Source organism: Oncorhynchus nerka, linkage group LG22 (genome assembly GCF_034236695.1).
Source record: "Oncorhynchus nerka isolate Pitt River linkage group LG22, Oner_Uvic_2.0, whole genome shotgun sequence".
NCBI lineage: Eukaryota > Metazoa > Chordata > Actinopteri > Salmoniformes > Salmonidae > Oncorhynchus > Oncorhynchus nerka.
In genome coordinates this window covers 47,116,986-47,141,442 of record NC_088417.1, presented here as the reverse complement: position 1 = coordinate 47,141,442, position 24,457 = coordinate 47,116,986, and the positions used below count along the sequence as shown (strand labels likewise).

The following is a 24,457-nucleotide window of genomic DNA, read 5'->3' as shown; positions in this document are numbered from 1 at the left end:
AATAAGACTAAAAATGAAAACATGTTTTTTTTCCCTTTTCCCTGGTGAAGTGTCTATACTCATGGATTGGGTGGCCAGCACCGGATGTAAGGTGGTCTTCACCATGGAGCACTCAAATAAAATCAAGACGTTATGTCACATGAGAATAACACCCCACTTTCATGTGTGTAATTGCAAGTTCACATGTGGAGAAACAAATTTGCAGTTTCACTTGTAAGAACTTAACATTTGCCTAGTTTACTGACATTCGAGTAAACCCACACAGTGTATAGCCTAAAAACATATTTAAAACTACAATTTAGATCATGGATGGTCAGTTCTGGCAGCCATAGTGTAGTCTCTGGATTTGAGTGGTTGCCTTTTTACCAGAACTGTGCCGGTAAACCAGAAGTGGTATAATATAATGTTTTCAGCATCGATTTAAAAATCATTAGCTTTTAGCTTTCGCATTTAAAATTAATTCCTTGCAACATTGTTTTGCTTTCAATATTTTGTTTACAATACTAAATAATTGTTCTCAACTTTAGAAGATTCTCTAGATATTAAATTAAGGATTGCCGCTACACCTTTTTAATAGAGTAGTGTTATTTATAGGTTGCAATCCTCTAGTGAGTTACTTGTGCGCCATTTTAATATCTAGCGCCACTTCTAAAGTTGAGAACAATTATTTGTATTGCAAACAAAATATTGTAAAAACATAAACCCAAAAGTATTGACAGCAAAACAATGTTGCAAAGGAAATAATTTTAAATGCGAAAGCAAATGATTTTTAAATCGATGCTGAAAAAATTATATTTAATGATATAACACAATTAAATAACTCCTCCCTCTTTCCAGTAATTATTCCAATATATTTGTATGTTGCCCTGGCCTTTTGCATTCGCTGCCTTTTTGGCACATTCATTCCGGTAATGAAGTTTTGGCACATTCATTCCAGTAACATAGCATCCTGCAGTGCAATAGAAAGTATTCAGACCCCTTTACTTTTTCCACATTTTGTTACGTTACAGCCTTATTCTAAAATTTATTTTTTTAAATGTAAAAATCCTCATCAATCTTCACACAATACCCCATAATCACAAAGGGAAAATAGGTTTTTAGAAATGTTTGCTAATGTATTACAAATTAAAAAACACCTTATTTGCATGAGTATTCAGACCCTTTGCTATGAGACTCGAAAATAAGCTCTGGCGCATCCTGTTTCCATTGATCATCCATGAGATGTTTCTACAACTTGATTGGAGTCTAACCGAGGTAAATTCAATTGATTTGGAAAGGCACACACCTGTCCATATAAGGTCCCACAGTTGACAGTACATGTCAGAGCAAAAACCAAGCCACGAGGTCGAAGGAATTGTCCGTAGGGCACTGGGACAGGATTGTGTCGAAGCACAGATCTGGGGAAGGGTTTCAAAACCTATTTTTCTCCCCAATTTCATGGTATCCAATTGGTAGTTACAGTCTTGTCCATTTACATTACATTTAAGTCATTTAGCAGACGCTCTTATCCAGAGCGACTTACAAATTGGTGCTTTCACCTTGTCTCATCGTTGCAGCTCCCGTACCGACTCGGGAGAGGCAAAGGTCGAGAGCCATGCGTGTGGCACAGCTAGCAACTGCGATGCAGTGCCTTAGTGTTCTCTGGCTAGTGTATCAACACACCCAGTCACTACAAAGATACAGGTGTCCTTCCTAACTCAGTTGCTGAAGAGGAAGGAAATTGCTTGGAGGCCAACGGTGACTTTAAAACAGTTTAGTTTAATGTCTGCAATAGGAGAAAACAGCTGAGGATGAATCACTATTGTAGTTACTCCACAATATTAATCTAATGGACAGAGTGAAAGGAAGCCTGTACAGAATGAAAATATTCCAAAACATGTATCCTGTTTGTAATAAGGCACTAAAAGTAATACTACAAAAAAATGTGGCAATTTTTTTTCCAGAATTCAAAGTTTTATGTTTGTGGCAAATCCAATACAACACATTAATGAGTACCAAGAAGACAATGAATGTTCCTGAGTAGTTGAGTAACAGTTTTGACTTAAATCTATCGCAAGACCTGAAAATAGTTGTTTAGCAATATGACAGAGCTTGAAGAATTTGGAAAATAAAATTATGGGCAAATGTTGCACAATCCAGCTCTTGTAGACTTGCTGTAATTGCTGCCAATGGTGCTTCTACAAAGTATTGACTCAAGCTTGTAAATACTTGTGCAATTGAGATTTCCGTATTTAATTTTAAATACATTTGCAAAAATGTCTAAACATTTTGACTTCGTTATTATGGGGCTGTGTATGTGTGTGTGGATGGGTGAGAAAAAAAGATATACAATTGAAGTCAGATGTTTACATACACTTAGGTTGGAGTCATTAAATCTCCTTTTTTCAACCACTCCACACATTTCTTGTTAACAAACTATAGTTTTGGCAAGTCAGTTAGGATGTCTACTTGACCGAAGTTAAACAATTTAAAGGCAATGCTACGAAATAATAATTGAGTGCATGTAAACTTCTGACCCACTGGGAATTTGATGAAAGAAATAAAAGCTGAAATAAATCATTCTCTCTACTATTATTCTGACATTTCACATTCTTAAATAAAGTGGTGATCCTAACTGGCCTACAACAGGGCATTTTTACTGGGATTAAATGTTAGGAATTGTGAAAAACTGAGTTTAAATGTATTTGGCTAAGGTGTATGTAAACTTCAGACTTCAACTGTATATTTAATCAATTTTGAATTCAGGCTGTAATACAACCAAGTGGTATAAGTCGAGGGGTATGCATACTTTCTGAAGGCACTGTAATTCAAATTTTCCCCAGCAGTTGCTGTTTAAAAAATAAATAGTGACAATCAAGCTTGAGTGTTGGTGTTTCTCTCATGCCTCAATGGAATTAGAATAAAATAATCTTTGAATGATTTTCTCACTTTAAAAGCTCAACTTGGTTTCTAATGTAAATATACTTTATTTCAGTGATTTAAACAGCTCTGGATTGGGGACAATTTTGTAGTTTTCAGAACAATGAGAAGTTGGAAAAAAATCTATCCACCATGTGACTGCTTTTCCCAGGTCGCCACAGATGTACTCTGTGTGACTGGAACTAGTGGGAGTTTATTACAGAGAACGAAACTAAACGTGGTTAAGAGTACTCGGAATTCATCTTTCTTCACAGCTGTATGAGCATATATTTATAACAGTATATTAATCAACGTGGGAGTAATATGGTCTAGTATCCCTGGTCTGCGTTGTTCCCTCTTATGCTGTTATCCTCTCTCGTTCTCTCTCTCCTTTCAGAGTTCATTAAACAAACACAGCTGAGCACCTGAAGTCATTTGACCCTGTGTGCGACCCCCCTCAATGAGTTCCAGACCGGCAGCTCACCTAGTACCTTGCTACCATCCACACACACCCCCTTACCAAACCCAGCAGGCGAGGGGCCAGTGGTAGGGCTTTTTCGAGGCGAGGCCTTCACACCTAAACCTCACATGGATAACTCGCACGAGACACTAAAGGCTTTGTTTCAAGAGTTGCTAATAAGTGAGCCAAGTGTTAATTCAATCTGTCGCCTTGTGCTTAAAGGGTTTGATGGAGAGTATTGGAGGAACTAAAATGAGTAGCAATTTACTTTGCCAATCAGTTTATAGACAACAACATAACCGTGCCCAATGAGGGGTGTGGATTCCATTGGTGTATTGCACAGAGTGCAATGTAGCAGCTCATACTTTAATGTAGCAGCTCATACTTTAATGTAGCAGCTCATACTTTAATGTAGCAGCTCGTACTTTAATGTAGCAGCTCGTACTTTCTTAATTCTCTTAACTCTGCTGCTTTGTTGATTTGGATGCTTAGGCATAATGACACCTGTTAGAGAGTGAACTCTGTGCATCCTTCCAAGTCCCATTTCACAGTATACATGGGGATATAATTGCTTGGGCACATCACCAAATCAATACATCTTGGTTGAGTGTGTTACCCGTTTGACCTAGTCTACATTTCTAAACCTTAAATCTAAATGATAGAAGACAGGAGAAGTAAATCAGAAGGTGTATTAGTTATGTTGCTCGTCTAAAGCAGTACTTACAAAGGTTTGTGTGAGATCTGTCTTGTAGCATGTGGATGGGTGTGGCCACCAAGTGTGCAGGTGACCGTGGTCTGCTCAATAACACTCCATTACTAATTGGGGGGGGGTTCCTCTCTAGTCGAGCGCTTTAAAAGTATTCTGTACTGTACAGGCTATAGTATCTAAACTGTAAAGTTGTTACTTTGCTAAGTGTTTATTGGCCTAGTTTGACAAAATGCATTCAATTACAAGTGTTTCTTGTCACCTGGTCTCTGTCAGGTTATAAAAATGCTCAGGTGTAGAGCTTCCTGGGGGGAGGAAGATGGCAGCCAGTCTCTGCATGGGTTAGTTAGGGGTTTTCTGAGCTCTAGTGGGCTAGTCAGACTGATCTTCAGTCATTTAAATTCATTTGACTTGCTTTTTTTTTGTATCCATTTATTTACTTTGAGCCAGGCATATTGTTGGATAATTTGTATGTTTTATAAAAAACCTACACCTGCTCCAAGCCTCGGAGCCTTAAAATAAAAACCTTGCACTGGATCTTCTGCTTCCTGCCTTTCCTTGCTCACCAACATTAGCCAGACAGCTCCAACCATCCAGGGTAATTAAGGGGCCTAACATCCATCCATCCTTACATCATCAAATGAGCTGGGAGTGTCAGCCACTAGCAGTGTGTTTTAACTCTTACCTGGTAGAAAAGGGATGATTCTGCGCTTGGGGTCTTTCTGCCCTCCTTCCACAGGGAACTTATCCAGAAGCTCCATCTGAAAACAGTGTGTCAACAATGCAGGGAGTTAAACACATGCTATCATACAAAACAACATCACTGCAGGGGGGTTGTACATTTTGTACAATTCAGCAATTCCTAGAAGGACTGGCTTAGCCAATTATTAGAAATACACTCAACAGATGGCATTTCTCGATGGGGTAGCTAGGCTACATATGCTACGTGTCCTGGAGTCAAAGAGAACAACAGTGCTCCTAGATTAAAGAGGAATGTTCATTTCCTATTACATTACATTTACGAGCCTAGAGTGGATTGTCAGTGTCAGAACTGGGGAGAATAGATGAGGGGGGGGAGATTTCTTCACATTGTTTTGGAGAATAGACAGACCTCACAAATACTAGATTTCTGTTTTTGTTTTACGTCTTCTACACAGAGACAGACCAGAGTTAGAATCAACTAGGTTTATGATGTGGGCAGCAAGCAGGGATCTGAATGGCTAGTGGGGCTGGTGATGTCGACACTGTCTGTTTGGAGCATTCCAATTCCTGCACTGGTGGAAAATTACTACTGGACCATCACATCACAAGGCCCATGCAATAGGAAACACTGGTGGCGTCTTCTCCAAAGTACAGTTCGGATTTATAGATGGGCTTGTTTAGAAGGGGCCTTTTCTCTCGAACCTGTCTTACTAGTGGTCTTACTACAACTTAAAAGCCAGTAAAGTTGGGCCTCCCGAGTGGTGCAGTGGTCTAAGTGGACCTTCACCTACATGTGCCACTAGAGATCCTGGTTCGAGTCCAGGCTATGTCGCAGCAGGCCGTGACCGGGAGACCCATGGGGCGACGCACAATTGGCCCATCGTCATCCGGGTTAGGGGAGGGTTTGGCCGGCAGGGATGTTCTTGTCCCATTGCGCACTAGCAACTCCTGTGGCAGGCCGCAATGTACGCTGACAAGGTCGTCAGGTGTACGGTGTTTCCTCCGACACATTTGTGCAGCTGGCATCTGGGTTAAGCAGGCATTGTGTCAAGAGGCAGTGTGGCTTGGCTGAGTTGTGTTTCGGGGGACGCACGGCTCTCGACCTTCACCTATCTCGAGTCCGTAAGGGAGTTGCAGCGATGGGACAAGACTAACAACCAATTGGATACCACGAAATTGGGGAGAAAAACGGGTAAAATAAATAAATAAATAATAAATAAAAAATGGCAGTAAAGTTAGCTTTAAAGCTTTCTCGGTATCCCTTGTAAATCCCTTGCAAGACTCGTGCAATAATGTTGCTATGACAGTCAGCACTATGGTTTTGGACCAGTAACAGCAGAGTTCTTGACCCCGTGTCCTGTCCTATGGGAATATGCAGTCTACAACGCAGCTGTATAAATTAAATCAATGCAAAGCTATAGTCACACTGCAAATGGCTGTCAGTGAAAGGAACCATAAGTCTGTTGGTGGGTGAGGCCAGAGCAAACAGAGAAGAGTGAGCAGTGAAGAGGCTTGAGGTGAGAGAAAGGTTATGGTTGTGCTCCAATGCTGTGGATCCAAAGGGATGTTTGGCAAAGACATATGATGGGTGTCAAGGAGGTAAAGAACATTTTATTCGCAGAGTAAAAAGCACCTTCTATACCTTGTTAATTATCGTCACTGATCTTATCTTAAAGTACTCTAATGTTATATCCACACCTCTCTTGTGCCCATCTTCCTCTCATTATTGCAACCATGGTTAATCAACAGCCTACTGACCATACTAATTACATGAATGACTATCCACTTTACCATCATATTAAACCCTACCTGCTTGGAAGTCATATACTCCTATTTTACTGTCAACCTTGTTACTTCCCGCACCTCCCGATTCAGTATCCATAATTCTCCTGTATCCTTTCCTATAATCTGCAACCCTTCATCTCTCCAGAAACTAATGCTCCACCTAATACTCCAAGGACTATTCAAATCACACCATGTGCTATATTTTTCCCAATAAACAAGATTTAAACAGGTTTATTAAGTTAATCATCTATTAAAGCTCTTCAAACAAAAATCCCTATGTAATGTACATCTTAATTTAGTTTTAACTAAATCATTCACCTCCATATTCCAATAGATCGACCCAATAATACCCACCCCATGAAATGAAAATGTACTGAGCTGTTTCTACTAATTAAACCCTAACAAAAGCTACAGTATGAGAAGAACTGACTGGTGCAGAAATAGGAGAAAAAGACAAGATCAGCAAGGAGCCAAGGACACCAGTCCTGTAAATGGCAATTAGGGAAGCTAAGCTTGGTAAATCATACTTCCAACCACAGCATTACCTTCCTCTGTGGAACAAAGAGAAAGCAGAGGAAAAAGACTTCTGAGTGACTACACATGACGACTATCTGTCTGGCTAAAGAGGCAGATGCCTCATTTCACAGATCCTCCTTAGAGAGAGAGAGAGAGTGAGAGAGAAAATAATACCCCACACGCTGTAATTGTTCCCATGAGTCTAGCGGGGAGCCACACCCTGACTGACTCTGTCTCTCTTTCTCCAACACACTGTCTGTGGCCTGTAATCAGAGCTGCTGTCTCAGATGAGAAAAAAAACATCTGACTGAAGGGAATACAGAGCTTTCGGAAAGTATTCAGACCCCTTGACTTTTTCCACATTTTGTTACATTACAGCCTCATTCTAAATTTGACAAAATAGTCCCCCCCCCCTCAATCTACACACAATACCTCATAATGACAAAGCAAAAACAGGTTTGAAATATCACATTCACATAAGTATTCAGACCCTTTACTCAGCACTTTGTTGAAGCACCTTTGGCAGTGATTACAGTCTTCTTGGGTATGACGCTACAAGCTTGGCACACCTGTATTTGGGAGTTTCTCCCCTTCTCTGCAGATCCTCTCAAGCTCTGTCAGGTTGGATGGGGAGCGTTGTTGTACAGCTATATTCAGGTCTCTCCAGAGATGTTTGATCGGGTTCAAGTCCGGGCTTTGGCCGGGCCACTCAAGGACATTGAGACTTGTCCTGAAGCCACTCCTGCATTGTCTTGGATGTGTGCGTAGGGTCGTTGTCCTGTTGGAAGGTGAACCATCGCTCCAGTCTGAGGTCTTGAGCAGGTTTTCATCAAGGATATCTACCCTTCCCCAGATCTGTGCCTCGACACAATCCTGTCTCGGAGCTCTACGGACAATTCCTTCGACCTCATGGCTTGGTTTTTGCATTGTTAACTGTGGGACCTTATATAGATAGGTGTGTGCCTTTACAAATCATGTCCAATAAATTGAATTTACCACAGGTGGACTCCAATCAAGATGTAGAAGCATCTCAAGATGGTCAATGGAAACAGGATGCACCGAATCTCATAGAAAAGGGTCTGAATACTTATGTAAATAAGGTATTTCAGTTTGTTTTTTATATCAATGTGCAGAAATTGTAAACTTGTTTTCTCTTTGTCATTATGGGGTATTATGTGTCGACTGATGATATATGTATATATATTTTTTAATCCATTTTTAGAATTAAACAAACGTAACAAAATGTGGAAAAAGGGGTCTGTATATTGTAGTCTCTGCTGCTGCAGACCGCCAGTTACATCATGTACACGTCACCCACATGAATGACTTGAGGATAGGTTTAAGGGTTCAAGCAACACAAGGGGACAAGGGGAGTTTTCTTGGCATTGGTGCTGTTCATTTCAGTCAAAACAAAACAGTACTACATACTTTACGGAATACGGTGCAGATTGAAGAATTGAGAAAAACTAAGTTAGATATCAGGAGTTTTTTTTTTTACTCTGAATGAATGTATAAATGCCTACATTACCACGTGTAATGATAATCACATGAGAACTAACTTTGAGGGCAAACTAACTCATTCTGATGAAAAAGAGGGCTGTTAATGACTGTTAAGGAGTAAACAAGGATACCACAGCGAATGTGGCCCCAGGTGTGATGTATGCTGGGAGGTATGACATCACTGCCAGGGGAGTATAACAGGCATTCCTTTGTGGGTTATATTACTATACCTAACAGAATACAGGCCTAACTGTCCAACTTCAAATACATGTACTAATTGGACAGAAAATTCTGGTTTGGTCAGAGAGTAAGTTCATTTGCGGCTGCCGGCTATCATTTGTCTGGTTCATATCCTCCTCTGTGACATCACAGTCTCATCATAGCCTTCTGCTCTTCATCTGAGAGTGGGACATGAATGAATGGAACATGAATGAGTGTGTTCAAGGCCTCCTCTGACAACCACATCTCTTTCTAGAATTTTAAACCGGCTCAACAGTAGACTACAATCTCCCTCTCACTCACTCTACCCCTCCCAACACACAACACCCCTCCTTACAAGCTCCAGCTATCACTCAACCACCCCTACTCATATCTTCATGTTAAAACTCTCTGATGTGGACTATATCTCTCATTGAGAAATCTACTTTAGTGTGACACATACCAATGCTGAGCAGGGAGGGAGGACACAAGAGACCCAGAAGTTGGGTGAGAAGCATAGCAGAGAAGTTGATGTCATCAGCTTTTAGCTGATCAGAGAAGACTGGCTCCACAATGCTTCCTTCAATCAAGATCATAAAGGGATGCTTCCATCTCCACAACCAATGTTGTTATTCCGATGGGGATATGAAAAAAAAACTAAGTTGTCTTTGACAACAGCAGGAAACACCAAACTCACTAGCTCCATTATCAAACTTTTTTTGTGCCTTGCAAGGGTTCTGGAAAAATGCTGTTTAAAAGGAGTGAATCATACTAAAAAGACCAACATGTGTTTTCAATCAGGGTTGTTGAAAACACTCCCCCCTAGCTGTTGAGAAACGTCAACGGACAGCACGCGAGGCAAGGAGACTTGGTTTAGACATGCATTTCCTGCCGCTGCATCGGTCAGCCCTGTAAGCAATGTGCTGGCTCACCACATGGTTTACAAACTGCAGATTTTTTTTAAAGGGAGAAAATACCATTCAAAAGGGAAAGAACCTGAGCAGCAAACTAAACTCTCACATTTCAAGTCTGGCATAGTGACGGCTGGACGAACACTAGAAACCACTTCCAACGGTCATAAACAAAGGCAGGAGACACCAGTAAGCTAGCTTGGGGGAGAAAAGTGGAGCAAAGCAAAGATACCACTCCCATCTCATTTGTCCTGCTGAAGTAACAATTCCTCAAGGTTTACTCTGTCTATGGATGATAGATCAGCTTCACTGAGACAGACAATAGAACACAATTTATAATATGTTTTATTTATTAATAATAATTGTCATCAAACATGAATACATACATACAAAATGAAGTAATGGACCACAATTTCTACGTCAAGGAGAATAGAATACCCTATTGCAGGATTGCCTAACTGGCGGCCCGCGGGCAGAGGTGGGTTGTAAACGCATTCCAGGTACTTAAGTCCACTGATGAATTAGCACTTTTCTAGTTACTCTCTGTGGGCTGTACTTGCATTCGTACTCAAGCAATGTCTAAAGGAAATAACTTACTTTTTACTCTTTACCAAATCACTTTACCAAATCAATTCAGTTATTCAGCTAGATTGATAGTATTATATTGTCGCTGTCAATTGAAAACCTCCAAATGTTGTGTATTTTTTTCAATATACATGAATCGATACTATCAAATCAAATATTATTGGTCACATACACATGGCTATCAGATGTTAATGAGAGTGTAGTGAGTTGCTTGTGCTTCTAATTCTGACAGTGCAGCAATATCTAACATGTAATCTAACAGTTCCATAACAACTACCTAATGCACACAAATCAAAGTAAAGGAATGGAATAAGAATATATACACGTAAATATATGGATGAGCAATGACAGAGCGGCATAGGCAAGATGCAATAGATGGTATAAAATACAGTACAGTTAAAGTCAGAAGTTTACATACACCTTAGCCAAATACGCTGTAACTCAGTTTCACAATTCCTGACATTTAATCCTCGTAAAAAATGCCCTGTCATAGGTCAGTTAGGATCACCACTTAATTTTATGAATGTGAAATGTCAGAATAATAGTAGAGAGAATGATTTATTTCAGCTTTTATGTATTTCATCACATTCCTAGTGGGTCAGAAGTTTACATACACTCAATTAGTATTTGGTAGCATTGTCATTAAATTGTTAAACTTGGGTCAAACCTTTCGGGTAGCCTTCCACAAGCTTCCCACAATAAGTTGGGTGAATTTTGGCCCATTCCTCCTGACAGAGCTGTTGTAACTGAGTCAGGTTTGTAGGCCTCCTTGCTGGCACAGGCTTTTTCACTTCTGCCCACACATTTTCTCTGGGATTGAGGTCAGGGCTTTGTGATGGCCACTCCAATACCTTGACTTTGTGTTCCTTAAGCCATTTTGCCACAACTTTGGAAGTATGCTTGGGGTCAATGTCCATTTGGAAGACCCATTTGTGACCAAGCTTTAACTTCCTGACTGATGTCTTGAGATGTTGCTTCAATATATCCTAGTAATTTTCCTACCTCATGATGCCATATATTCCGTGAAGTGCACCAGTCCCTCCTGCAGCACAACACCCACACAAAATGATGCTGCCACTCCCATGCTTCACGGTTGGGATGGTGTTCTTCGGCTTGCAAGCCTCCCCCTTTTCCTCCAAACATAACGATGGTCATTATGGCCAAACAGTTCTATTTTTATTTCATCAGACCAGAGGACATTTCTCCAAAAAGTACGATCTTTGTCCCCATGTGCAGTTGCAAACCGTAGTCTGGCTTTTTTATGGCGGTTTTGGAGCAGTGGCTTCTTCCTTGCTGAGTGGCCTTTCAGGTTATATCGATAAAGGACTCGTTTTACTGTGGATATAGATATTTTTGTACCTGTTTCTTCCAGCATCTTCACAAGGTCCTTTGCTGTTGTTCTGGGATTGATTTGCACTTTTCGCACCAAAGTACGTTCATCTCTAGGAGACAGAACGCTTCACCTTCCTGAGTGGTATGACGGCTGCGTGGTCCCATGGTGTTTATACTTGCGTACTATTGTTTGTACAGATGAACGTGGTACCTTCAGGTGTTTGGAAATTGCTCACAAGGATGAACCAGACTCTACAAAAACATTTCTGAGGGCTTGGCTGATTTCTTTTGATTTTCCCATGATGTCAAGCAAAGAGGCACCGAGTTTGAAGGTATGCCTTGAAATACATCCACAAGTACACCGCCAATTGTCTCAAATGATGTAAATTAGCCCATCAGAAGCTTCTAAAGCCATGACATAATTTCCTGGAATTTTCCAAGCTGTTAAAAGTCAAGTCACAGTCAACTTAGTGCATGTACCTCTGACCCACTGGAATTGTGAAACAATAAAATAATCTGTCTGTAAACAATTGTTGGAAAAATTACTTTTATCATGCACAAAGTAGATGTCCTAACCGACTATAGTTTGTTAACAAGACATTTGTGGAGTGGCTGAAAAATGAGTTTTAATGAAACTTCCAACTTCAGCTGTATATACATATGAGATGAGTAATGCAAGATATGTAGACATTATTAAAGTCCATTTATTGATCCATTTATGAAAGTGGCCAATGATTTCAAGCCTGTATGTAGGCAGCAGCCTCTCTGTGTTAGTGATGGCTGTTTAACAGTCGGGGTGAACAAGTAGTGGTTGTTGTCCTTTATGCTCTTTTTGGCCTTCCTGTAACATCGGGTGCTGTAGGTGTCTTGGAGGGAAGGCAGTTTGTCCCCGGTGAATTACCTGTGCATCTGTTAAAGTTTGTGAGGGTTTTAGGTGACAAGACAAATTTCTTAAGCCTCCTGAGGTTGAAGAGGCGCTGTTGCGTCTGCTTCATCACACTGCCTGTGTGGGTGGACCATTTCAGTTTGTCCGTGATGTGTACGCCGAGGAACTTAAAACTTTCCACCTTCTCCACCGCTGTCCCATCGATGTGAATAGGGGGTGCTCCCTCTGCTGTTTCCTGAAGTCTTTGTTTTGTTTACTTTGAGTGAGAGGTTGTTTTGCTGACATCACACTCAAAAGTGCCCCCACCTCCTCCTTGTAAGCGGTCTCATCATTGTCGGTAATCAAGCCTACTACTGTTGTGTCGTCTACAAACTTGATGATTGAGTTGGAGGCGTGCCACACAGTCATGGGTGAACAGGGAGTACAGGAGGGGCTGAGCATGTACCCTTGTGGGGCCCCAGTGTTGAGGATCAGAAAAGTGGAGAAGTTGTTTCTTACCTTCACCACCTGGGGGCGGCCCGTCAGGAAGTCCAGAACCCGAATGCACAGGGCAGGGTTGAGACCCAGGGCCTCTAGCTTAATGATGAGCTTGGAGGGTGCTATGGGGTTGAATGCTGAGCTATAGTCAATGAACAGCATTTTTACATACTGTAGGTATTCCTCTCGTCCAGATGGGATAGGGCATTGTGTAGTGTTATGGCCATTGATTCGTCTACGGACCTATTGGGGTGGTAAGCAAATTGAAGTAGGTCTAGGGTGACAGGTAAGGTGGAGGTGATATGGTCTTTGATTAGAAGTGCTACAGGGCAAGAGTAATTTAGTTAACTTACCTTGCCTTCTGGGTACAGAAATAAGGGTGGCCAACTTGAAGCATGTGGTGAGAGCAGACTGTGATAGGGAGGGATTGAAAATGTCCGTAAACACACCCGCCAGCTGGTCTGCACATGCTCTGAGGACGCCGCTTGGAATACCATCTGGGCCGACAGCCTTGCGAGGGTTAACACTTTTGAATGTCTTACTCACGTCGGCCACGGAGAAGGAGAGCCCACAGTCCTTGGTAGCGGGCCGCGTTGGTGGCACTGTATTATCCTCAAAGCGGGCAAAGAAGGTGTTTAGTTTGTTTGGAAGCAAGACATCTGTGTCCGTGACATGGCTGGTTTTCTTTTTGTAGTCCTTGATTGTCTGTAGACCCTGCCAAATACGTCTTGGGTCTGAGCTGTTGAATTACGACTCCACTTTGTCTCTGTCCTGACGGTTTGCCTGTTTTTTTTTTTTTTTTTAACCTTTATTTTACTAGGCAAGTCAGTTAAGAACAAATTCTTATTTTCAATTACGGCCTAGGAACAGTGGGTTAACTGCCTGTTCAGGGGCAGAACGACAGATTTTGTACCTTGTCAGCTCGGGGATTTGAACTTGCAACCTTTCGGTTACTAGTCCAATGCTCTAACCACTAGGCTACCTTCCCTCCGTAATTGCCTTATGGAGGGAATAACTACAATGTTTGTATTCGGCCATAATCCCAGTCACCTTTCCATGGTTAAATACGGTGGTTTCAATATTGAGCGCATTCAGTTTTGTGCAAATGCCGCCATCTATCCACGATTTCTTGTTAGGGTAGGTTTTAATAGTCACGGTGTGTACATCATCTCCTATGCACTTCCTTATAAACTCACTCACCGAATCATACGTCAATATTATTATCTGAGGCTACCCGGAACATGTCCCAGTCAACTTAATCAAAATAATCTTGAAGCGTGGATTTCCCAATTGGTCAGACCAGCTTTATAATAGTTCTTAACACGGGTACATTCTGTTTGAGTTTCAGCATATAGAAAGGGAGGAGCAAAATGTAGTCGTGGTCTGATTTGCCAAAAGGAGGGCGGGGGAGGGCCTTGTATGCATCACGGAAGTAAGAGTAGCAGTGATCCAGAGTTTTGCCAGCACGTGAACCACAGTCAATATGTTGATGGAATTTAGGTAGCCTTGTGCTCAAATTTGCTTTGTTAAAATCCCTAGCTACAATAAATGCATCCTTAGGATATATGGTTTGTAGTTTGCATAAAATCCAGTGAAGTTCCTTGAGGGCCGTCGTAGTATCGGCTTGAGGGGGGGGTGATATATGGCTGTGACAATAACCGAGGAGAATTCTCTTGGGACATAATACGGTCGGCATTTGATTTTGAGGAATTCTATGTCAGGTGAACAAAAGGACTTGAGTTCCTGTATATCGTTTCAATTACACCATGAGTCGTTAATCATGAAACATACACCCCCGCCCTTCTTCTTCCCAGAGAGATGTTTATTCCTGTCGGCGAGACGTACAAAGAATCCACGTGGCTGTAGCGACTCCGACAGCATATCCCGAGAGAGCCATGTTTCCGTGAAACAGAGTATGTTATGATCCCTGATGTCTCTCTGGAAAGCAACCCTTGCCCTAATTTTGTCTACCTTGTTATCTAGAGACTGAACATTAGTGAGTAATATACCCAGAAGTGGTGGGTGGTGTGCGCGCCTACGAAGTCTGACCAGAAGACCGCTCCTTCTACCTCTTCTCTGGCAGCGTTGTTTTGGGTCAGCCTCTGGAATCAGCTCAAATGCCCTGGGTAGTTCGGACAAAAGATCCGCTTCGGGAAAGTCGTATTCCTGGTCGCAGTGCTCGTAAGTTGACACCGCTCTGATATCTAATAGTTCTTCCCGGTTGTATGTAATAGCACTAAAGATTTTCTGGGCTAACAATGTAAGAAAAAAAATACTGCAAAGTTTCCTAAGGACTAGAAGTGAGGCAGAACTCTCTGTTAGCACCATTTCGTCTATTGGTTCCCCTTTACATCTGTAAGAATGTTTCCCGACCCCTTGACCAATGAAATGTATTCAAAATAGCTTGTCATCAAAACTATTCAAGTCCATTGGCTCTCAAAGTTGTCCATCATTCCTGTATCTTCACAACAGCTCTTGAAGTGATGCGCGTGTCTCCACTCCTAAGGAGATTTTTGTTTGTGTGTTCTTAGCCACACGTGATCAGAGGTAAATCACACCTTAATTAGCTTCTGCCGTTGTAATATTATATATTTCTGGAGTAAGATAAGTATTTATCGGATATAATTCTGCTGTTGAAATTGTTTTTAGGGAGAGTGCAAATTAAATGGCTAGGTAGCTAACCCAGAATCTGACAGAATGTTTAATCTCCTGTTTTTAGCTCCCTATATGATCTCTGCTTGTTAGTTAACTAGCCACCTTGTCATTGGCATAAAGAGTGAACAGATTAATTAGATGTGTGTGGCAATAGCTAACACATTAGGTTGCCACTAGATAAACTGGCTAGGCTAGCTAGCTGGGGTGTCAACCATGTAGTTTGCTAATGTTTCCTAGATCAACCGATCCTCCCACTCCATTGCTGTCTCTCACTGTGTGTGTGTTTAAAATGTCTTTCTTTTTTTATGACAAGACCTATAAGCACATCTGTCATACAGTACATCATCTCAGTAAGCTTTTTGGCCCATATACTGTAGCTACTAGAAATCAAGTCAACCGAGGGGGAGGAGAATGGGCCAACCAAGAAAAGAAAAGACCCTTCAATGTGGAAAAGAGAGGTTCGGAAGAGAAGGAGGATGCAGGGTAAATCCTACCATGGCAGGAAAAACACTGATATCTGCAATGTTTGATTATTTGTATTACTTACATGATTCTTACCTGAATACCCACATTGGTGTTTTGTTCCATGCTGAAATGTGTCTGATTTGCATTCTAGTAACATGATTGACAGTGACATTTCGATATTGATTGCTGTTTGACAGTTGTAAAACTTACCTGACCTCCTTTCCATTTCATTCTGAGTAAAAAAAGGACAACTCACACTTGGTGTAAATATTTTTAGTATGGATTCACCATCACATGTGCTTTAAATGATATTGTGAAATACATTTTCATTAATGCTACTGAAATTGGTAAATTATTCCAATGTCTTGAGTGCCATTTACCTTTTTATGAAAGAGCACATTGATAGATATTAAGTCAACTTTGAATAAGACAGTAATTTTTCAAATACTTTTTTACTCTTACTTGAGTAGTTTCTTAAAAGGACTACTTTTATTTAAGTACAGATTTGTGGTACTCTACCCACCTCTGCCCCGTGGGTGTTTTCATTTGCCCACCAAGTCTTCTGAACAATTTTTTTTCTTATTGTATTTTCATTGTTGGAGATAAGACTGTAAAAAATGTCCAATTGAAAGTCACTTGGGGCTGATTTCCTGGTGTTTTTACAACCAGGAAATCAGCTCCAGGTGATTTTCAATTGAAAATCTGTTTCAAGGTTTGTAATTATTGTTTAAGTCAAATATATCATTTTGGGCTTCTTGCAGTCAATTCTTTGTCTATTAATTATTTGTAATTATTTACGTTCCAGCCCCCCGTCCATCCACTCAAGAAGAAATCTTCCCCTGGCTGAATATAGTTGATCATCCCTGCGCTATTGAATTTCTTAAGTATTGTCTTTTATATTATATCAGAAAATGTATCATTTGAAGTGCTTTAGATATGTATATATTATTATGCTAACTTATTAAGTCTTCCACATGGATTTTGTCCCCCTTTCCAAAGCATTCCAGAATTGAAAACCACTCAATCCACAACTGCTGAATTTACACTTACATTTAAAATAGTACATTTCCTTAGTACACAGTACTGCTATGTACTGTATTTAAAGACCCAGATATCTTCCGTTCAGTATTTTTAAGTCTAGGCATATGTTATATCTAATTGTTTCCAGATTAAAAAGAATAGCATGGGATGCAATTTATTGCAGAGTCCAGCATCTTAGTGTGCCAGAGAGTAGGGGCATGTTTAGCTTTTGTGCAAAATGCTGCTCACAACAGGCAGCCCCATGATCTCAACCCAGGACTGTGCTGTTTCCACTTTTAAAAGGTTTTGTTGCTCCATTACCGCATGTGGAAAATATGTGACAGCTGTGAGATTCTGGGAGAAAGTAGCAAAGTATCAGCTATACATCACACCTATGCATAGGAATGGGAGTTTGTATCTAGTCGAAAATGGTTTTAGAGTTTAGAGGGCTTGAAGATTAGTTGACAAGTTAAATCAGGTGTGCTTCTCTGGGGCTACAACAAAAATGTGTGCTGTTGGGGGTACTCGAGGACTGGAGTTGGGAAACATTGGTTTACACAAAGGTTCTGGCTTCAAGGAAAGACCAACTCTGCATTAGTAATTAGAGAGGAGTAAACATGCAGAGCTTATTTTCTCTTACCTGATGTAGCTAGCTTTGATGTAGCTAAAATATTAATGCTTCGCCTATTCCTCTCTGATTTAGAATATACCATTGCACAAACAACCTACTGATGTAGGCCTACTGTACACGAGCACTAGTATCAGGGTGTATTAGCTAGCTACCTTTGCTCTGACTAAGTACATTTAGCTAGCTATCCAGCTAACTAGCGATTAGCATTGGCAGTTAACACAATTTATTTTGGCCACAACTTGCTAAGAAGACACAAACTAAGTGTTTGCAGCCAGTAAGATACAAAAACTGATGGTGTAATGTAGAACGATTGCAGATTCATATTAAGAAGCAAGGAAATCAGCATCGTCACCAATATCTTTTTGCATCTGCAGCATTGACCATAAAGGCTGTCCATGCCAGTGAACAGCAAGTGGTTGTGACTCATAGTAGAGAAAAACTGCTCTCCTTGAGTGACAGGGGGCAGGGCTTGTTGTGTGTATATGGAGAGAGGAGACCCCAGTAGCAAACGTAGTAAAGTATTTTTTTTTAAAACACATTACACAAGGCAGAGTGGTGTAACACACTAAACAAACCAAACATTAAAATACCGTTATACAAGATAAAGTAAAAACCCAAACCGGTCCTTGCATCAATACCAGTATATAGTAAATTATGGTATACCGCCCAGCCCTAGGTTAGGTACTGTAAAGTAGCTCACTCCTACTGTTATATGGAGATGGAATGTGAGGAGACATCAAGACCAGTCTGTCTTTGTCTTCCCTCAATGTCTCAGGGCTCTATTTTCAGCTGGCGCTAAGGAGGTGCAAGAGTCAAAAGCACATTCATTTGCAATTTCGTCATGTAAAAACTGGCGCACTGGCATTTTCCACCCCTTACGCCAGGTTCGGCAATTTACCAGCTCGCTTGCGCTGAGGTGGGAGGGGTGGAAATATTTGAGGTGTGTCCTTAAAAATGTGTGCCAATATGACAATTTTCAGTCAGCACAAATAGGGATATTTAATACCGACCAAAAGGTAATGGCATTGATTTTGCCAGCGGAAGCGGACACGGTAACCTTATTTAAATCACCAATGTTGTATTAAAAATATCACGAGCATCAAAAACATCAACAGACATTCTCCTCTTTGTCCAGCTTCTGTGAAAAATTAGGACTCATTATGTGCGATGCCCATTGAATGAGAAGTGTCAGTGACTGTAGGATGCCTTTTAAGGAACATTAACTAAAATAACTATTATTTTGTGAGAAAAAAAATCTTCTTCCACTTTACTCTTGTTGGGCCTAACTTTGAAGTCATGGGAATTCCCATCGCTGTCTGTCGGTCGGAATCCGCTTGTAGGCTATACTTGCCTGTTTGTTTGTTTACCTTTCACGTGGCAAAGTCACTAACTCGCCATATCAACGACAATGGTAGGCTACAGCTATACAGAGCCTAGTGAAAGTCTACACACCCCTTGCACAGTCTTCACATTTTGCTCCTTTAAAATAAAATGTTTTCCTGCTCCACATTTTCAAAGTGAAAGAAAATTATAGAAAATGTTCCAAATTAATAAATAATTGATTGCATGTCGTCACACCCCAGACGTAATATCTAGTGGAACCACCTTCGGCAGCTATTACAACTGAATAATTTTGAATAAGATTCTACCAACTTTGCACAACTCTTAGGGCAACATATCCTGAGTGCACAAAACATTAGGAACATCTAACATTGAGTGGCAGCCCCTTTTGGCCTCAGACCAGCCTCAATTCGTCGGGGCATGGACTCTACAAGGTGTCGAATGTGTACCACAGGGATGCTGACCCATGTTGACTCCAATGCCTCCCACAGGTGTGTCAAGTTGACTGGATATCCTTTGAGTGGTGGACCATACACATGGGAAACTGTTGAGCGTGAAAATCTCAGCTGCATTGCAGTTCTTAAAACACTCAAACCAGTGTGCCTGGCACCTACTACCATACCCCTTTCAAAACCACTTAAATCTTTTGTCTTGCCCATTCACCATCTGAATGACACACATACACAATTCATGTCTCAATTGTCTCAAGGCTTAAAAATCATTATTTAACCTTTCTCCTCCCCTTCATCAAATCAAAGTTTATTTGTCACGTGCGCCAAATACAACAGGTGTAAACCTTACAGTGAAATGCTTACTTACAGGCTCTAACCAATGGTGCCAAAAAAGGTGTGTGTGTGTGTGTGTGTGTGTGTGTGTGTAGGTAAGTAAAGAAATAAAACAACAGTAGAAAGACATTTGAAAAAAGAGTAGCAAGGCTATTTACAGACACCTGTTAGTCAGGCTTATTGAGATAGTATGTAGATGTAGGTATCGTTAAAGTGACTGTGCATATACAGTATGATGAACAGACAGTAGCAGTAGCGTAAAAAGAGGGGTTGGCGGGTGGTGGGACACAATGCAGATAGCCCGGTTAGCCAATGTGCGGGAGCACTGGTTGGTCGGGCCAATTGAGGTAGTATGTACATTAATGTATAGTTAAAGTGACTATGCATATAAGATAAACAGAGAGTAGCAGCAGCGTAAAAGAGGGGTTGGGGGGGGCGCACACAATGCAAATATTCCGGGTAACCATTGGTCTTATGGCTTGGGGGTAAAAACTGTTGAGAAGCCTTTTTGTCCTAGACTTGGCACTCCGGTACCGCTTGCCATGCAGTAGTAGAGAGAACAGTCTATGACTGGGGTGACTGGGGTCTTTGACAATTTTTAGGGCCTTCCTCTGACACTGCCTGGTGTAGAGGTCCTGGATGACAGGCAACTTTGCCCCAGTGATGTACTGGGCCGTACGCACTACCCTCTGAAGTGCCTTGCGGTCGGAGGCCGAGCAATTGCCGTACCAGGCAGTGATGCAACCAGTCAGGATGCTCTTGATGTTGCAGCTGTAGAACCTTTTGAGGATCTCAGGACCCATGCCAAATCTTTTTAGTTTCCTTGAGGGGGAATAGGCTTTGTCGTGCCCTCTTCACGACTGTCTTGGTGTGTTTGGACCAATCTAGTTTGCTGTTGATGTGGACACCAAGGAATTTGAAGCTCTCAACCTGCTCCACTACAGCCCCGTCGATGAGAATGGGGACGTGCTCGGTGCTCCTTTTCCTGTAGTCCACAATCATCTCCTTTGTCTTGGTTACATTGAGGGATAGGTTATTATTCTGGCACCACCCGGCCAGGTCTCTGACCTCCTCCCTATAGGCGGTCTCGTCGTTGTCGGTGATTAGGCCTACCACTGTTGTGTCGTCAGCAAACTTAATGATGGTGTTGGAGTCGCGCCTGGCCATGCAGTCGTGGGTGAAAAGGGAGTACAGGAGGAGACTGAGCACGCACCCCTGGGGAGCTCCAGTGTTGAGGATCAGCATGGCAGATGTGTTGCTATCTACACTCACCACCTGGGGGCAGCCTGTCAGGAAGTCCAGGATCCAGTTGCAGAGGGAGGTGTTTAGTCCCAGGATCCTTAGCTTAGTGATGAGCTTTGAGGGTACTATGGTGTTGAACGCAGAGCTGTAGTCAATGAACAGCATTCTCACATAGGTGTTCCTTTTGTCCAGTGGGGAAAGGGCAGTGTGGAGTGCAATAGAGATTGCATCATCTGTGGATCTGTTTGGTAGGTATGCAAATTGGAGTGGGTCTAGGGTTTCTGGGATAAAGGTGTTGATGTGAGCCATTACCAGCCTTTCAAAGCACTTCATGGCTACGGACGTGAGTGCTACGGATCTGTAGTCATTTAGGCAGGTTGTCTTTGTGTTCTTGGGCACAGGGACTATGCTGGTCTGCTTGAAGCATGTTGGTATTACAGATTCAATCAGGGACATGTTGAAAATGTCAGTGAAGACACCTGCCAGTTGGTCAGCACATGCCCGGAGCACACGTCCTGGTAATCCGTCTGGCCCCGCAGCCTTGTGTATGTTGACCTGTTTAAAGGTCTTACTCACGTCAGCTATGGAGAGCGTGATCACACAGTTGTCCGGAACAGCTGATGCTCTCATGCATGCCTCAGTGTTGTTTGCCTCGAAGCGAGCATAAAAGTGATTTAGATCGTCTGGTAGGCTACACTGATTGAAGTTGATTTAACAGGTGACATTAACAAGGGATCATAGCTTTCATCTGGTCAGTCTGTCATGGAAAGTGCAGGTCTTCCTAATGTTTTGTATACTCAGAGTATATTTAGACGAATTCAACTAACTGTTATAGTTTTTGGTTCTTCATCAAATAAATATTTTTGTTTTCAAATAACTGGCATATACCTTCAAATATTATTCGTTCTTTTAATACCTGCATTTGCATATCAAATAAAATAGTTGCCTTTTAGATAACTCTATATAACCTCTATTCGACTACCTCAAGTATTTGAAAAGTTGGTATTTTCAAATAAACTACAAAATACAACTAATTTCTGCTGAGGTCTGGTTCACACAGCATTTGCCACTATTGATGGGATGTGATGCACGAGACAGCCTGTATGACCATGTCATCTTTCATTTTTTTGGCCAGCCCGATCTGTTCATCTCAACCTTTCATATTCAACAATGGTTGTCTCCAGGATGGACAGCAGGGTAGGCAGCAGTGACATCAGAAGAGTGAGGGATGATGACCCAGCGAGAGACAGTGGAAGGAAAAGAGGAACAGTGTGTGTGTGTGTGGGGGGGGGGATAATAGTTTCCAAAATAATGGGTGCCTTATTGTGAACCCAGAGAGACTATTTGTCCATTGATGCTTTACAATACCAGAGAATAGTGAAGCAGCCAGGTGATGTGTTCCACAGTGGGAGGCACTTTTCCAGCCCGGGCCATCTCATTGGTTTTATGTCCCTACTGACACCAGCCTTGGCAGGCTCTCAGAGAGATGCATCCAGGTGGGTCAGTGCACTTGGCTGTTGCTTCAGAGGAGCAGCAACAGCCAGATTAAATGACTCATCGCTCCTTCACTGTGCAAGTTCGCATCCTAAATGGCACTGTAAAGTTCCTTTAAAAACAACAGGATATTTTGTACAGTGTAGATTCTGAAAGAGATTACGGTCATCTTTCTGCCCTAACTGTTTATAGTCTTATATTTCATAGCCTTACCAAACCATGATGTATCATGCTTTTATATATTATATTATTTGTAAGTAGTTAATATTGACATAATAATGAATTTGTTATGAGAAGAAATAGCATTTGTCAGTATTTGATGATCTATTTAACACAGATGGCCACAGAAAAAGGAACTGGAACTCTGATGAAATTCCCTCCACATGCAATAAACGGCCTGTGTGACGTTCTCGTCTGAAATAAATATTTTTGTGGTTATCTGTTGGAATCCACATTTAGCTTCTCCAGGCTCTATTGAATTAGTTCATTTTCAGAATCGACTCATATAAATGACCAAACCAAGTCACATGTTTCAATGACCCAGACACTAACACTGTATTCCTATTGGTACACCTGTACGATGGCATAGTACAATGGTATTTTAGCCCTTAGAGGCATTATTTATTGATTTTGTTATTTGTCAGGGACAATGTACAACATGCCATTGCACCAGATTTAACTAGATAGCTCATTTTCATCTGTGGTCCCTGGTAGAAAGTAGTGGACTACAGGGAATAGGGTGCCATTTGAGACACGGCCATTTAGTGTGAAACTACGATTGTACTACAAGGTGTGCACAGTGGTTTTCCCATAACAGTTCCCAGCTCACCTGCAGGTCGAAGAACTTGCTGTAGCGCCTGAAGATGACCTCAGTGCTGCCATCAGACCAGGACACTTTGATGATGTAAACCTAAAAATAAAATAAAATAAAAAAGGGTGTTATCTTTCAACCTTTTTTTCCCTACAGAGCCATACCAGGTTGGTGTAACGACCAGGATCCATACCAATTGGCATGTATTTATGCTCTTGTCATAGTAACAACAATAACAGTGTAATAATCTCTGTAAGGAATTGGTAAAATCCCAAGATTTATTTTCTAATTCGTGGTCACACAATAGTCCACAATGACTGTGTTTCTAGGGAAGATGACATTTGAGTAAATAGAGCTGGTTCATTGTGTGGTAATTTAGTATGATGTCTGTCTTGTCCACAGACACAGAAAGGATATCCTTCTGAACTCACTTCCCACACCTTAAGATCATAATTTCCAATGAAATAGGAAATGATCATGCCTACTACTCACGCATATTGGGCTAACACTATTGAAGTCTAGTCTTACAAAGGATGCATGGACATGTGACATACCACCACTGTGAGACAGCAGAACATTGTATTACATTGCTAAATACCGGAAGTTTTCATAGTCAAAAACAGCCAAACTGACCGATCCCGTCTGTCTTTGTCTTTATTTACATCTATATCTTCCCTTTAGAGGTGCAATGAAATACTAGAGGCTTAGGTATTCCTCTTGTGACATCAATGAATACAACCCTGTGTAAAGATCAAAGTACTAACTAGACCGTGAATAAAAAATAAAACATCTTGCAGCCTGTCGACTGTCGTCATGCAATAATGGCCTGCTGGTGCTGGCTGGCATACAAGCACAACAAACACTTTTTTTTTAAAAGAGGAAGAGCGAAAGAGAGGCTGGGAGGTGATCGGACGTAAACTCTCCAGTGATTATGTCTGGCTGAGTGCTTCTGTTGGCCTCTGTCCCAGGATGGGCCAGCTCGGCCTGTCCTTTTTCCCCTGCCTTCCCTGTAGGAGACCAAGGCTGTGGACGAAGCTCAATGCAGGACTCAACGCAT

General features: G+C 41.5%; 1 protein-coding gene across 1 annotated transcript in view; it reads right to left on the bottom strand.

Moving 5' to 3' along the window:
* LOC115105267 (SH3 and PX domain-containing protein 2B-like) overlaps positions 1-24,457 on the bottom strand; it is an 83,608-nt gene that overhangs the window by 50,353 nt on the left and 8,798 nt on the right. The window contains 2 exon segments of the mRNA XM_029627072.2: positions 4,750-4,825; positions 23,419-23,499. Coding sequence (XP_029482932.2) covers positions 4,750-4,825; positions 23,419-23,499 — 157 coding nt within the window.